The sequence below is a fragment of the Leptodactylus fuscus genome, chromosome 7 (assembly GCF_031893055.1).
Source record: "Leptodactylus fuscus isolate aLepFus1 chromosome 7, aLepFus1.hap2, whole genome shotgun sequence".
In the NCBI taxonomy this organism is placed as follows: Eukaryota; Metazoa; Chordata; class Amphibia; order Anura; family Leptodactylidae; genus Leptodactylus; species Leptodactylus fuscus.
In genome coordinates, this window is record NC_134271.1 from 1,918,252 (window position 1) to 1,935,922 (window position 17,671).

The window sequence follows — 17,671 nt, forward strand, 5'->3', positions numbered from 1 at the left end:
CCTGTATGGGGGCTCTAAGGGGGGCATTACCCTGTATGGGGGCTCTAAGCGGGGGACATTACCCTGTATGGGGGCTCTAAGCGGGGGACATTACCCTGTATGGGGGCTCTAAGGGGGGGCATTACCCTGTATGGGGGCTCTATGGGGGGCATTACCCTGTATGGGGGCTCTATGGGGGGCATTACCCTGTATGGGGGCTCTAAGGGGGGGCATTACCCTGTATGGGGGGCTCTATGGGGGACATTACCCTGTATGGGGGCTCTAAGGGGAGCATTACCCTGTATGGGGGCTCTAAGGGGGGGACATTACCCTGTATGGGGGCTCTAAGGGGAGCATTACCCTGTATGGGGGCTCTAAGGGGGGGCATTACCCTGTATGGGGGCTCTAAGGGGGGGGCATTACCCTGTATGGAGGCTCTATGGGGGGCATTACCCTGTATGGGGGCTCTATGGGGGGCATTACCCTGTATGGGGGCTCTAAGGGGGGGCATTACCCTGTATGGGGGCTCTATGGGGGACATTACCCTGTATGGGGGCTCTAAGGGGAGCATTACCCTGTATGGGGGCTCTAAGGGGGGGGCATTACCCTGTATGGGGGCTCTAAGGGGGGCATTACCCTGTATGGGGGCTCTAAGGGGGGCATTACCCTGTATGGGGGCTCTAAGCGGGGGGGCATTACCCTGTATGGGGGCTCTAAGGGGGGGCATTACCCTGTATGGGGGCTCTATGGGGGACATTACCCTGTATGGGGGCTCTAAGGGGGGGCATTACCCTGTATGGGGGCTCTATGGGGGGCATTACCCTGTATGGGGGCTCTATGGGGGACATTACCCTGTATGGGGGCTCTAAGGGGAGCATTACCCTGTATGGGGGTTCTAAGGGGGGGACATTACCCTGTATGGGGGCTCTAAGGGGGGGACATTACCCTGTATGGGGGCTCTAAGGGGAGCATTACCCTGTATGGGGGCTCTAAGGGGGGGCATTACCCTGTATGGGGGCTCTATGGGGGACATTACCCTGTATGGGGGCTCTAAGGGGAGCATTACCCTGTATGGGGGCTCTAAGGGGGGGCATTACCCTGTATGGGGGCTCTAAGGGGGGGCATTACCCTGTATGGGGGCTCTATGGGGGGCATTACCCTGTATGGGGGCTCTATGGGGGGCATTACCCTGTATGGGGGCTCTAAGGGGGGGGCATTACCCTGTATGGGGGCTCTAAGGGGAGCATTACCCTGTATGGGGGCTCTAAGGGGGGGCATTACCCTTTATGGGGGCTCTAAGGGGAGCATTACCCTGTATGGGGGCTCTAAGGGGGGGCATTACCCTTTATGGGGGCTCTAAGGGGGGCATTACCCTGTATGGGGGCTCTAAGGGGGGCATTACCCTGTATGGGGGGGACATTACCCTGTATGGGGGGGACATTACCCTGTATGGGGGCTCTAAGGGGGGACATTACCCTGTATGGGGGCTCTAAGGGGGGGCATTACCCTTTATGGGGGCTCTAAGGGGGGGCATTACCCTGTATGGGGGCTCTAAGGGGGGGCATTACCCTGTATGGGGGCTCTAAGGGGGGGACATTACCCTGTATGGGGGCTCTAAGGGGGGGCATTACCCTGTATGGGGGCTCTATGGGGGGCATTACCCTGTATGGGGGCTCTATGGGGGGCATTACCCTGTATGGGGGCTATATGGGGGGCATTACCCTGTATGGGGGCTATATGGGGGGCATTACCCTGTATGGGGGCTCTAAGGGGGGGCATTACCCTGTATGGGGGCTCTAAGGGGGGACATTACCCTGTATGGGGGCTCTAAGGGGGGACATTACCCTGTATGGGGGCTCTATGGGGGGCATTACCCTGTATGGGGGCTCTAAGGGGGGCATTACCCTGTATGGGGGCTCTAAGGGGGGGCATTACCCTTTATGGGGGCTCTAAGGGGGGGCATTACCCTGTATGGGGGCTCTAAGGGGGGGGCTCTAAGGGGGGGGCATTACCCTGTATGGGGGCTCTAAGGGGGGACATTACCCTGTATGGGGGCTCTATGGGGGCATTACCCTGTATGGGGGCTCTATGGGGGGCATTACCCTGTATGGGGGCTCTAAGGGGGGGCATTACCCTGTATGGGGGCTCTAAGGGGGGACATTACCCTGTATGGGGGCTCTAAGGGGGGACATTACCCTGTATGGGGGCTCTATGGGGGGCATTACCCTGTATGGGGGCTCTAAGGGGGGGCATTACCCTGTATGGGGGGGCATTACCCTGTATGGGGGGGCATTACCCTGTATGGGGGCTCTAAGGGGGGGACATTACCCTTTATGGGGGCTCTAAGGGGGGGACATTACCCTTTATGGGGGCTCTAAGGGGGGGCATTACCCTGTATGGGGGCTCTAAGGGGGGGGCATTACCCTGTATGGGGGCTCTAAGGGGGGGCATTACCCTGTATGGGGGCTCTAAGGGGGGGCATTACCCTGTATGGGGGGGCATTACCCTGTATGGGGGCTCTAAGGGGGGGACATTACCCTTTATGGGGGCTCTAAGGGGGGGACATTACCCTTTATGGGGGCTCTAAGGGGGGGCATTACCCTGTATGGGGGCTCTAAGGGGGGACATTACCCTGTATGGGGGCTCTATGGGGGGCATTACCCTGTATGGGGGCTCTAAGGGGGGGGCATTACCCTGTATGGGGGCTCTAAGGGGGGGCATTACCCTGTATGGGGGCTCTAAGGGGGGGCATTACCCTGTATGGGGGCTCTAAGGGGGGACATTACCCTGTATGGGGGCTCTAAGGGGAGCATTACCCTGTATGGGGGCTCTAAGGGGGGGCATTACCCTGTATGGGGGCTCTAAGGGGGGGGCATTACCCTGTATGGGGGCTCTATGGGGGGGCATTACCCTTTATGGGGGCTCTAAGGGGGGGCATTACCCTGTATGGGGGCTCTAAGGGGGGGCATTACCCTGTATGGGGGCTCTAAGGGGGGGACATTACCCTGTATGGGGGCTCTAAGGGGGGGCATTACCCTGTATGGGGGCTCTATGGGGGGCATTACCCTGTATGGGGGCTCTATGGGGGGCATTACCCTGTATGGGGGCTATATGGGGGGCATTACCCTGTATGGGGGCTATATGGGGGGCATTACCCTGTATGGGGGCTCTAAGGGGGGGCATTACCCTGTATGGGGGCTCTAAGGGGGGACATTACCCTGTATGGGGGCTCTAAGGGGGGACATTACCCTGTATGGGGGCTCTATGGGGGGCATTACCCTGTATGGGGGCTCTAAGGGGGGCATTACCCTGTATGGGGGCTCTAAGGGGGGGCATTACCCTTTATGGGGGCTCTAAGGGGGGGCATTACCCTGTATGGGGGCTCTAAGGGGGGGGCATTACCCTGTATGGGGGCTCTAAGGGGGGACATTACCCTGTATGGGGGCTCTATGGGGGGCATTACCCTGTATGGGGGCTCTATGGGGGGCATTACCCTGTATGGGGGCTCTAAGGGGGGGCATTACCCTGTATGGGGGGGGCATTACCCTGTATGGGGGGGCATTACCCTGTATGGGGGCTCTAAGGGGGGGGACATTACCCTGTATGGGGGCTCTAAGGGGGGGACATTACCCTTTATGGGGGCTCTAAGGGGGGGACATTACCCTGTATGGGGGCTCTAAGGGGGGGCATTACCCTGTATGGGGGCTCTAAGGGGGGGCATTACCCTGTATGGGGGCTCTAAGGGGGGGCATTACCCTGTATGGGGGCTCTAAGGGGGGGGCATTACCCTGTATGGGGGCTCTAAGGGGGGACATTACCCTGTATGGGGGCTCTATGGGGGGCATTACCCTGTATGGGGGCTCTAAGGGGGGCATTACCCTGTATGGGGGCTCTATGGGGGGCATTACCCTGTATGGGGGCTCTATGGGGGGCATTACCCTGTATGGGGGCTCTAAGGGGGGCATTACCCTGTATGGGGGCTCTAAGGGGGGCATTACCCTGTATGGGGGCTCTATGGGGGGCATTACCCTGTATGGGGGCTCTATGGGGGGCATTACCCTGTATGGGGGCTCTATGGGGGGCATTACCCTGTATGGGGGCTCTAAGGGGGGCATTACCCTGTATGGGGGCTCTAAGGGGGGGCATTACCCTGTATGGGGGCTCTAAGGGGGGCTCTAAGGGGGGGCATTACCCTGTATGGGGGCTCTAAGGGGGGGCATTACCCTGTATGGGGGCTCTAAGGGGGGGCATTACCCTGTATGGGGGCTCTAAGGGGGGGCATTACCCTGTATGGGGGCTCTAAGGGGGGGCATTACCCTGTATGGGGGCTCTAAGGGGGGGCATTACCCTGTATGGGGGCTCTAAGGGGGGGCATTACCCTGTATGGGGGCTCTAAGGGGGGGCATTACCCTGTATGGGGGCTCTAAGGGGGGGCATTACCCTGTATGGGGGCTCTAAGGGGGGGCATTACCCTGTATGGGGGCTCTAAGGGGGGGCATTACCCTGTATGGGGGCTCTAAGGGGGGGCATTACCCTGTATGGGGGCTCTAAGGGGGGGCATTACCCTGTATGGGGGCTCTAAGGGGGGGCATTACCCTGTATGGGGGCTCTAAGGGGGGGACATTACCCTTTATGGGGGCTCTAAGGGGGGGACATTACCCTGTATGGGGGCTCTAAGGGGGGCATTACCCTGTATGGGGGCTCTATGGGGGGCATTACCCTGTATGGGGGCTCTAAGGGGGGGCATTACCCTGTATGGGGGCTCTAAGGGGGGGCATTACCCTGTATGGGGGCTCTATGGGGGGGACATTACCCTGTATGGGGGCTCTAAGGGGGGGGGACATTACCCTGTATGGGGGCTCTATGGGGGGGACATTACCCTGTATGGGGGCTCTAAGGGGGGGACATTACCCTGTATGGGGGCTCTAAGGGGGGCATTACCCTGTATGGGGGCTCTAAGGGGGGGGGACATTACCCTGTATGGGGGCTCTATGGGGGGGACATTACCCTGTATGGGGGCTCTAAGGGGGGCATTACCCTGTATGGGGGCTCTAAGGGGGGGGGGGGGCATTACCCTGTATGGGGGCTCTAAGGGGGGGGGGCATTACCCTGTATGGGGGCTCTAAGGGGGGGGGGGACATTACCCTGTATGGGGGCTCTAAGGGGGGGCATTACCCTGTATGGGGGCTCTAAGGGGGGGACATTACCCTGTATGGGGGCTCTATGGGGGGCATTACCCTGTATGGGGGCTCTATGGGGGGCATTACCCTGTATGGGAGACATAATACTATATGGGGCAGGGGGCATTCTACTGTTTGGGCACTTACATTATACCATGTGGGGTACTGCGGCGAGCACGGTGGGGATGTGGCATGTGAGATATTTGGTGTAGTGCGGGGGTCGTGCAGCAGTACTTACCATATGTATCAGGTGTGTATTTTGTGGAACCCCCCCCCCCCCGAGACTACACCCACCATCCCCGGAAACTATATCCAAATGGAGGTGCCGGGTGTCAGACCGCCCACCCATCTGATATTAATGACCCGTCCAGAGAACCGATCCTCGCTGTCCAGCCCGGGAATCTGTGATGTAACCGACTCCCTTATTTTCATGGTCTGGGGGTCCAAAGAACAAATCTTAAGATAAATTGAGGTTGGGGCGTCTGCAGGATTGTGCGCAGGAACGTCGTGTCAGCCGTGAACATCGACATGTGCGAGAAAGTGTTAGTCATCTGATAATACAGTGCAGGGGCGCAGCGCAGAGATGTATGGACTCCATAGGGTGCCCTGTCCTCCCCTATGTTACCGCACTGTGGAGTGACACATACACCAATGTACAGACAATATCTACACACAAACATCAACACACGTACTAAACATTCACACACGTCTATGCTCGCACATATACATACGTTCTCACACACGTCTACACACGGTGACACATGTAAGCGCTCGTACATATACATACATTCTCACACACGTCTACACACGGTGACACATGTAAGCGCTCGCACATACACATACGTTCTCACATACGGTGACACATGTAAGCGCTCGCACATATACATACGTTCTCACACACGGTGACACGTGTAAGCGCTCGCACATATACATACGTTCTCACACACGGTGACACGTGTAAGCGCTCGCACATACACATACGTTCTCACACACGGTGACACATGTAAGCGCTCGCACATATACATACGTTCTCACACACGTCTACACACGGTGACACATGTAAGCGCTCGCACATACACATACGTTCTCACACATGGTGACACATGTAAGCGCTCGCACATATACATACGTTCTCACACACGGTGACACGTGTAAGCGCTCGCACATATACATACGTTCTCACACACGGTGACACATGTAAGCGCTCGCACATATACATACGTTCTCACACACGGTGACACGTGTAAGCGCTCGCACATATACATACGTTCTCACACACGGTGACACATGTAAGCGCTCGCACATATACATACGTTCTCACACACGGTGACACGTGTAAGCGCTCGCACATACACATACGTTCTCACACACGGTGACACGTGTAAGCGCTCGCACATATACATACGTTCTCACACACGGTGACACATGTTAGCGCTCGCACATATACATACGGTGACACATGTAAGCGCTCGCACATATACATACGGTGACACATGTTAGCGCTCGCACATATACATACGGTGACACATGTAAGCGCTCGCACATATACATACGGTGACACACGTAAGCGCTCGCACATATACATACATTCTTACATACGTTCTCACGGTGACACATGTTAGCGCTCGCACATATACATACGGTGACACATGTTAGCGCTCGCACATATACATACGGTGACACATGTTAGCGCTCGCACATATACATACGGTGACACATGTAAGCGCTCGCACATATACATACGGTGACACACGTAAGCGCTCGCACATATACATACATTCTCACATACGTTCTCACGGTGACACATGTTAGCGCTCGCACATATACATACGGTGACACATGTTAGCGCTCGCACATATACATACGGTGACACATGTAAGCGCTCGCACATATACATACGGTGACACACGTAAGCGCTCGCACATATACATACATTCTCACATACGTTCTCACGGTGACACATGTTAGCGCTCGCACATATACATACGGTGACACACGTAAGCGCTCGCACATATACATACGGTGACACATGTAAGCGCTCGCACATATACATACGGTGACACACGTAAGCACTCGCACATATACATACGGTGACACACGTAAGCGCTCGCACATATACATACGGTGACACACGTAAGCGCTCGCACATATACATACATTCTCACATACGTTCTCACGGTGACACAATCTGTAGCACAGAACTTGCACTTCCTTTTGCGTTTTTAGCGAGGTGTAGCTCCTGTCCATGCGCTGTCCCTCTGTTATTCCTCTAGGAAATTTATCAGGGCATTCAGTATGTTTGCTTTACGTCTGTTCCCACTGTCAGACTGTGTAGCCACGCCCCATTGACAAGGGAATGGTAACACCCACGTGTCAATGTATTCATGCATTTCCAGGAAGAGTAACAGAGGGAACGTCCTGCTACTGCCGCCTTGTTATGTCATGGGGGGGGGCCGCACATGTGTAATAGATGTGATGTCACGCGTCTTCTCTTCTATGGAGGCAGAAGGTGGGGTGCCGGCCCCCGAGGGGGATGGGCGCCATACCACCCCATAACTGCCGGCTGCCACCATCATCTTCTGATGTCTCCGCACCATATAATCTTTCTTAAAGTTCACTGAGCGTCATGGAGTACCGCGGCAGACGGGCAGGCTGCACTTACTGCTGTGCGTGGGGTATTAACCCTTTACTCGCTTCATCATCTCTGACAACTCCGCTCTGGAATGCATGGAAAGTACTGACATAGAAGAAGTCAGCTGTCACCGCCCCCTTAAAGGGGCGGCCCAAGTCAATTTATGAATGGCTTATCAATGGGATGAGGGGCGGACATAACATTAGTGCAAGCCGTGCAGCTGCGACACCCTGGAGATAGATCATTGGGGGGTCTGACACACCGCAGATAGATTAGTGGGGGGGTCTGACACCCTGGAGGGAGATTAGTGGGGGGGTCTGACACCCTGGAGATAGATCATTGGGGTCTGACACCCTGGAGATAGATTAGTGGGGGGGGGGGGGGGTCTGACACCCTGGAGATAGATTAGTGGGGACCCAGGGGCGCAGCCAACTCTCCATTCACAGCTGACATGGGGCGAGGGGTCCCCAGTCTCTGGAGCTGGGGCCGCATCACTCAGACATTGTTGATCTGATCCTTGGCGCAGCCCGTGGCCAGTAATGGAGCTGATCCTGGACTCCCCCCCCCCCCCCCCATGGTTTCACGCTGCACTACCACCTTCTGCCATTACTAACTAGTTGTCATCTACAATGTAGCAGCAGCAGCGCCCCCTGGAGGGATGACATTGCCTTCAGGACCAGTGGGCGATTCCCCCAACTATAAGATGAGTGCGGCCCGGTAAGGACGACATCGGGTACAGAAGACATGGAGATCTGCTGGCTTGTTCCACAATTACTTATCAGCTGTCTACAGGTCGGATATTACATGTATGATCGCTGGGGTCCAACCCCTGGGAATGGGGGTCCCCGTGTGAATGGCCGCTCTTCTATAGGTTCTCTGAGAGTCGGCATGAGTCCATAGAAGTGAATAGAGCGCCGGTCAGCGCCAGTCCATTCACACTCAGACCCCATCCATTAGTCACCCCCCCTTCTGCGGGTCTAATCCCATACAGGCCCGGACAGTACGACCCTGTGGATTTGGTGGCCTGTCACTTTAAGTGCAGTTAGTGGAGTCTGATGTGTTATTGAGGGAGTCGCCATGTGGCGCACATTTCGTGAATCTCTGAAAATAGCAATGTTACGGTTTAGTCTAACAAGTCTGGCGTGCGTATAGAGGAGATGTGATATATACATAGGCTATAGCTATGTATATACCTAGGCTACAGCAGTGGTGTCATGCTGCCATCTGCTGGCAGCTCAGTAATCTGCACTCTGTGCGGGCGCTGTGTAATTACATAACTCTGGAGACATCTGTATACTCCTGTATATCACACACAGGCTGATGCCTCCCCAGTGACTTATAACGCTACGGGCACAATATGTAATGGGGTCATACAGATCAATGACTGTATATATAATATATCCACCGAGTCTCCTGAGAACGTCTGCAAGACTCCTGGAGAATGGAGAGATCTCCCAGAAGAGAAGAAGAATCTCCGGGCGCTGCCATGTTATATAACCCTGACTGCGAGAGTCTGTATACAGGGGGGCCTGTATACAGGGAGTATGGACTGGAGTCTGTATATAGGGAGTCCGGTGTGTAGTCTGGGGCCTGTATACAGGGAGTATGGACTGGAGTCTGTATATAGGGAGTCCGGTGTGTAGTCTGGGGCCTGTATACAGGGAGTATGGACTGGAGTCTGTATATAGGGAGTCCGGTGTGTAGTCTGGGGCCTGTATACAGGGAGTATGGACTGGAGTCTGTATATAGGGAGTCCGGTGTGTAGTCTGGGGCCTGTATACAGGGAGTATGGACTGGAGTCTGTATATAGGGGAGTCCGGTGTGTAGTCTGGGGCCTGTATACAGGGAGTATGGACTGGAGTCTGTATATAGGGAGCCCGGTGTGTAGTCTGGGGCCTGTATACAGGGAGTATGGACTGGAGTCTGTATATAGGGAGTCCGGTGTGTAGTCTGGGGCCTGTATACAGGGAGTATGGACTGGAGTCTGTATATAGGGAGTCCGGTGTGTAGTCTGGGGCCTGTATACAGGGAGTATGGACTGGAGTCTGTATATAGGGAGTCCGGTGTGTAGTCTGGGGCCTGTATACAGGGAGTATGGACTGGAGTCTGTATATAGGGAGTCCGGTGTGTAGTCTGGGGCCTGTATACAGGGAGTATGGACTGGAGTCTGTATATAGGGAGTCCGGTGTGTAGTCCGGGGCTTGTATACAGGGAGTATGTAGTCTGGGGCCTGTATACAGGGAGTATGGACTGGAGTCTGTATACAGGGAGTATGGACTGGAGTCTGTATATAGGGAGCCCGGTGTGTAGTCTGGGGCCTGTATACAGGGAGTATGGACCGGGGTCTTGTATACAAGTAGGAGGTCTGTACACAGGGAGTCTGTTGTGATATATGTAGGCAGGAGTATGTAGTCTGGGATCTGTATACAGGGGGTCTGGAGTCTGTATACAGGGGGTCTGGAGTCTGTATACAGGGTTTTGGTCTGGGGCTGTATAAAGGTCTACTCTGTATTCTGTATACAGGGGGGGTCTGGTCGGGGTTTTGTATACAATTAGTATGATCTGGAGTCTATATCTGTATAATGATCTGATCTCGAGTCTGTATACAGGGGGGTATGAGCTAGGGTTTGTATACGGGGGGGTATGGGCTAGGGTTTGTAAACGGGGGGGACGGGGGGGTATGGGCTAGGGTTTGTATACAGGGGGTATGGGCTAGGGTTTGTATACAGAGGGGTATGGGCTAGGGTTTGTACACGGGGGGGTATGGGCTAGGGTTTGTATACAAAGGGGTATGGGCTAGGGTTTGTACACGGGGGGGTATGGGCTAGGGTTTGTATACAGAGGGGTATGGGCTAGGGTTTGTATACAGAGGGGTATGAGCTAGGGTCATCACTGCAGGACCGTGGGGACCCACCAGAGCGGCGACACTGGGCCGGCGGGGATTACCGGGTAAGGTATATGTCATGTTCTAGCATCGCCTGCTCTGACAAACTTGTGACCATCCCGGACGAGCCCTTTAAACCCTGTGAATGTGCTTAGATGGCGCCGTCCCAGCATTCCCCGCTCTGTACAGAAATAGCTCCGCTTCTGCGCTTTGGGACTAAAGTTACCGTCGCGCTCATTAAAATGACACACTAATTAACTAATAACAATGACCCAAGACGCTCCTTCCCATCAGCGATGAAAGCCATTAAACAAGGAGCGCGGAACATGTCGGACCTTCTCCTCCGCGTCCTAATTGAGTCCGCTGACAGCGCCGCCGCCGCCGCTTTGACTAGAATTCTCTCGCTAACAATATTGTGACATTTTATTATAACTTTTCTCTTTTTCTTCTTTCTTTAGAGCTTTTCTTCAACTTCTCCACCCCTCGCTGGCCTGTCAGAATGGAGAACGACACCTGGGAGAATTCGTCGAGTCTCCCCACGCCCCCTCCCAATACCACGGAACAGGTTTCGGGCCAGTATCAGACGATGGAGATGATCTTCATTGCGATGGTGACGGGTTCGCTCAGCTTGGTCACGGTCGTGGGTAACATCTTGGTGATGCTTTCCATCAAGGTCAACCGCCAGCTACAGACAGTCAACAATTACTTCCTCTTCAGCCTGGCCTGTGCCGACCTCATCATCGGTGTCTTCTCCATGAATCTCTACTCCGTCTACATTATAAAGGGCTACTGGCCACTTGGCCCCATTGTGTGCGACCTATGGCTGGCTTTGGACTATGTGGTCAGTAATGCCTCCGTCATGAACCTTCTGATCATCAGCTTTGATCGATATTTCTGCGTTACCAAACCACTGACCTATCCGGCTCGTAGAACCACCAAGATGGCGGGCTTGATGATCGCAGCAGCCTGGCTTCTTTCCTTTGCATTGTGGGCACCGGCCATCTTGTTTTGGCAGTTCATTGTGGGTGAGAGGACAGTGGAGGATAGGGAGTGCTACATCCAGTTCCTTTCCAACCCTGCAGTAACTTTTGGCACCGCCATTGCTGCCTTCTACCTGCCGGTGATCATCATGACCATCCTCTATATTCACATTTCCTTGGCCAGCAGAAGCCGAGTCCGTAGGCATTGCCCAGAGACCAAACCAGAGAAGAAGAGTAAACCAATCAGCTCCATGAAGAGTCCTCTCATCAAACAGACAAAGAACCTGCCGAAATCCGAGACAGTGGAACCAAAGGCGGAAGAAAAGAATGGGGTGAAAAATGGCAAATTGGAGAAGTCCTTGACCAATCTTCAGTCGGTGGAAGACAAAGAGACCTCGAATGAATCTAGTTCGGCTAGCATGACCAACCACCCTCAGGAGAAGCAAGTCAATGATCCGTCTTCTGGAGTCGTCTTGGCTCCCACTCAGAGCTTACAACAATTGCATCCAAGGGTCAACGCCGCTTCCAAGTGGTCCAAAATCAAAATTGTGACCAAGCAGACGGGCAATGAGTGTGTGACGGCTATTGAGATAGTTCCCGAATGTTCAATACCTCTGCACCAAGACTCAACCCTGCCCAACTCTCGCCCGGCCAACGTGGCAAGGAAATTTGCCAGCATAGCTCGAAATCAAGTGAGGAAAAAAAGACAGATGGCGGCCAGGGAGAAGAAAGTCACGAGGACCATCTTTGCTATACTGTTGGCTTTCATTCTCACCTGGACGCCTTACAACGTCATGGTCTTAATAAACACTTTCTGCGAGACTTGTATCCCTGAGACTGTGTGGTATATAGGCTACTGGCTCTGCTATGTGAACAGTACCATAAACCCAGCTTGTTACGCCTTGTGTAATGCAACCTTCAAGAAGACCTTCAAACATCTCCTCATGTGTCAGTACAAGAACATCGGCATGGCCAGATAGACTTCAAGGATGAACTGGGCCGTCGTGATGGTAGGAGGAAAGGGACGATATCTAGAGACTTAAGAGCATGTCTCGGGCTACAAGAACATCTTCAGACCTTCCTCGAGGATTGGGCCTAAACAAGTCAAAATGCAGTCAACACTATGAGATGAAACCCGTCCTGTTCTGAAGGACAAGCGTGGGACAAGGTCTAATCCTGTCCATGGATGGTGGACCTCGCTCATCCTCCTGTCCATGGATGGTGGACCTCGCTCATCCTCGTGTGCTACAGACTGGAGATGTATTAGACCCGTGCGGTCAGATAGCAGGATATATTATACAGCTGCTTGAGACTTAACGTGGTCTATTGCTAAGATCCCACATGGCCTAAGCTTGATCCTTCCCAGCATCGACCTGTCATGGTGGCTTCTTAATGTCCTCATAGACCCTGGCCGAATATTTAGGACAGCTGTAGCCTTACCAAACCTCTCCCTTCTGCCCATTGTGTCTGCTATGTCTGAAGGCCACTACTACTCAGACCCTCGGTGTGACATCTGGTAACCCCGTCCTCAATGATCCTTGCTCTGGAGTCTTTGGGTTGGTCCAATCTGCTCATACTTGTGTGTGTGGAGGCCCCGGAGAACTCTGCCCTTCTGTTCTGGGACATCCAATAGTCTCCTTCTATAGGTGATCTGTACATGTACATACATTGGCCCATCACTCACCTGACCCTTATAGGCAAATGCTTCGTTCCTACGGACATGTATAGTCCTGGGGTCTTCTAATGCGGCAGAGGGGAATTGGGCCCTGGTGCAACTGCGACCTCTGCAACCCTTATGGCTTCACCCCTGCAGAAAGCTGCTCAAGTCCTCAACTCCACCCACATGTAGTGTGAACAGTCCCCAATAGATGTTTACACCAACATCAGCTCCTTACTCGTGCCACCGGACCAGCACAAGCGTACCCAGAAGACCAAGACCAGAAGACCGTGCCATTACAATATACGAGTGCCAAAGGGGGTGACCACGGACAGCTGAGCGCTCACATATCGCACATATTGGACACTAGGATGGACGCTCAGATATTTCTTTACAGATTGTTCTAGAACATGAATCCTAATGTTATTTCTGCATGATCCCAGCACGTGGCAGGTAACACTTGTAGGCCACGGGGCCTTCTAGGAAGACTAGGCTAGTGGTGGCCGATGGCAAGCTGTATCCTAGAGTGACTCGTAAGTCAGGCCTGTGTCCAGGTGGTGCAGTTACCAGACCGTATACCATATCCAGGCGCCACAAGCTGCCCAGGGCCAGGAATGGGGAATATTCTCTAAAGCTGTTCATGAAGATCTTAAAGGGATTTTCTGGGACTTGGATATTCATGATTTAGCCTTAAGGCTCCGTTCTCACGGAGTAACGCGCCGCTCATTTAGATACGTATACACATGTCAGAGCGCGGCGCTTCAAAACAGATCCCATTGATTTCAGTGGGTGCCGGCTTAATGTGTAGCACGTGTAAGTCGGCATCCATTAAAATCCATGGGATCTGTTTTGTAGCGCCGTGCTCTGACATGTGTATACGAGTCTAAATGAGCGGCGCGTTACTCCGTGAGAACGGAGCCTTAGGATCGGCCATCAATATGTGATTGGTGGGGCCAATATCCAGGAGCCCCGCAGATCAGCTGTGTGCTGATGACATCACAGTCACATGATGCTCAGCTCAGTCCTATACTAGTAAATGGTTGAGCTGCAATACCAAACACAGCCAGTATACAACGAGTGGCGCTGTGCTTGGTATTCATTAAGGAGGCCGCAATGCTCACCCAAACACTGAGGACTCTTCCACCAGCGGTCTGTGGGGTCCTGGGTGTCAGACCCCATCAATCAGGTATATCCTAAGGATAAGACATGAATATATAAGACCTAGAAACCCCCTTTAGGCCGAGGCCCCACGTTGCGGATACGCAGCTTTTTTTGTTGCAGATTTTGTTGCTTTTTTTTTAAGCCAAATCCAAGAGTGTCTACAAAAGGACTGGGGAATATCGAGGACCTTCTTCTCCTTCTGGTCACTCCACTCCTGGCCTTGGCTCAAAAAACTGCAACTAAATCTGCAACAAAAAAAGCTGCAATTCTGCAACGTGGAGCCTTAAAGGGACCCTGAAGCTAAAGTCTATGCTGCCTCCAGTTGTTGTGTGGCTGAGGGTTATCGCTCACTTTAAGGAGACATTTTGGACTGAGGAAATTGACTGATGGGAAGTCTAAACAAATTGTGCGCCCCCATGACCAGGCCTTCACCGCCCCTCTCTCCCACTGTGATCCCTTTAAGAGCCCCTGACATACAGGAGTGTGTGAGATTCTCATCAGCTTTACTTTTCTAAGTACTTTAGGTTTAGTGTCATCCCGTCACTTGCACACGGCGGTGGCGGCGGCCATGGGGTTGTGTTGTCCTGGCATCCTCCATGTCACCGCCATCTTGTGCACTGACGGGTTCCGGTGAGTTCCCATCTATTCCTGCGCACTTTACGCCGCCTCCACTACTTTTTCATTTTCTATCAGGTCGTTGGAAATCTTATTTTTCTGTATCTTTCGCTGATCTTTGTACAAGTCCTGACAGAGTTTATATTGCTATATATAGTAGGAGGCAGGTCCGGAACATTCCTTGTATGAGACGGAAGAAGCTGAGAAGGGACATTTGTGTCTGTAAGTGCAGAGAGCGACAGCGTGGAGCCCGGACGGTGCGGCCGCCATATACCCAGAGCTCATCAAGCAGGACACGGGGCCGTACGGATGAGGTAAATGATCCCACTGGGCGGGATGGAGACGACTCCAAGAACCCTCACTATGGTCTCTTTAAATTATTTTTTGTTACCCCTAAACATAAATAAAGATACGTGTTATATAAGGTAACTGGCGTTATACAGGCTGCAGGGCCAACTCCGACCACCAGGGGGGCCCTTACCTCTCTATTACTGATGTGTGTGTACTGTGTATGTGTATATATACTGCAGCTCTGACCACCAGGGGGGGCCCTTACCTCTCTATTACTGATGTGTGTGTACTGTGTATGTGTATATATACTGCAGCTCTGACCACCAGGGGGGCCCTTACCTCTCTATTACTGATGTGTGTGTATGTGTATATATACTGCAGCTCTGACCACCAAGGGGGCCCTTACCTCTCTATTACTGATGTGTGTGTACTGTGTATGTGTATATATACTGCAGCTCTGACCACCAGGGGGGCCCTTACCTCTCTATTACTGATGTGTGTGTATGTGTATATATACTGCAGCTCTGACCACCAAGGGGGCCCTTACCTCTCTATTACTGATGTGTGTGTACTGTGTATGTGTATATATACTGCAGCTCTGACCACCAGGGGGGCCCTTACCTCTCTATTACTGATGTGTGTGTATGTGTATATATACTGCAGCTCTGACCACCAGGGGGGCCCTTACCTCTCTATTACTGATGTGTGTGTACTGTGTATGTGTATATATACTGCAGCTCTGACCACCAGGGGGGCCCTTACCTCTCTATTACTGATGTGTGTGTACTGTGTATGTGTGTATATATACTGCAGCTCTGACCACCAGGGGGGCCCTTACCTCTCTATTACTGATGTGTGTATACTGTGTATGTGTATATATACTGCAGCTCTGACCACCAGGGGGGCCCTTACCTCTCTATTACTGATGTGTGTGTACTGTGTATGTGTATATATATACTGCAGCTCTGACCACCAGGGGGGCCCTTACCTCTCTATTACTGATGTGTGTGTACTGTGTATGTGTGTATATATATACTGCAGCTCTGACCACCAGGGGGGGCCTTACCTCTCTATTACTGATGTGTGTGTACTGTGTATGTGTATATATACTGCAGCTCTGACCACCAGGGGGGCCCTTACCTCTCTATTACTGATGTGTGTGTATGTGTATATATACTGCAGCTCTGACCACCAGGGGGGCCCTTACCTCTCTATTACTGATGTGTGTGTACTGTGTATGTGTATATATACTGCAGCTCTGACCACCAGGGGGGCCCTTACCTCTCTATTACTGATGTGTGTGTGTACTGTGTATGTGTATATATACTGCAGCTCTGACCACCAGGGGGGGCCCTTACCTCTCTATTACTGATGTGTGTGTACTGTGTATGTGTATATATACTGCAGCTCTGACCACCAGGGGGGCCCTTACCTCTCTATTACTGATGTGTGTGTGTACTGTGTATGTGTATATATACTGCAGCTCTGACCACCAGGGGGGCCCTTACCTCTCTATTACTGATGTGTGTGTGTACTGTGTATGTGTATATATACTGCAGCTCTGACCACCAGGGGGGCCCTTACCTCTCTATTACTGATGTGTGTGTACTGTGTATGTGTGTATATATACTGCAGCTCTGACCACCAGGGGGGGCCCTTACCTCTCTATTACTGATGTGTGTGTACTGTGTATGTGTGTATATATACTGCAGCTCTGACCACCAGGGGGGCCCTTACCTCTCTATTACTGATGTGTGTGTGTACTGTGTATGTGTATATATACTGCAGCTCTGACCACCAGGGGGGGCCTTACCTCTCTATTACTGATGTGTGTGTGTACTGTGTATGTGTATATATACTGCAGCTCTGACCACCAGGGGGGCCCTTACCTCTCTATTACTGATGTGTGTGTGTACTGTGTATGTGTATATATACTGCAGCTCTGACCACCAGGGGGGCCCTTACCTCTCTATTACTGATGTGTGTGTACTGTGTATGTGTGTATATATACTGCAGCTCTGACCACCAGGGGGGCCCTTACCTCTCTATTACTGATGTGTGTGTACTGTGTATGTGTATATATACTGCAGCTCTGACCACCAGGGGGGGCCCTTACCTCTCTATTACTGATGTGTGTGTACTGTGTATGTGTGTATATATACTGCAGCTCTGACCACCAGGGGGGCCCTTACCTCTCTATTACTGATGTGTGTGTACTGTGTATGTGTATATATACTGCAGCTCTGACCACCAGGGGGGGGCCCTTACCTCTCTATTACTGATGTGTGTGTA

At 52.8% G+C, this 17,671-nt stretch overlaps 1 protein-coding gene across 1 annotated transcript in view; it reads left to right on the forward strand.

Moving 5' to 3' along the window:
• Positions 1-12,714, forward strand: part of CHRM4 (cholinergic receptor muscarinic 4) — a 47,515-nt gene extending 34,801 nt beyond the window's left edge. The window contains exon 2 of the mRNA XM_075280763.1: positions 11,134-12,714. Coding sequence (XP_075136864.1) covers positions 11,134-12,635 — 1,502 coding nt within the window. The 3' untranslated portion in view covers positions 12,636-12,714. The remainder of the gene's footprint in view (positions 1-11,133) is intronic.
• The last annotated feature ends 4,957 nt before the right edge of the window (positions 12,715-17,671 follow it).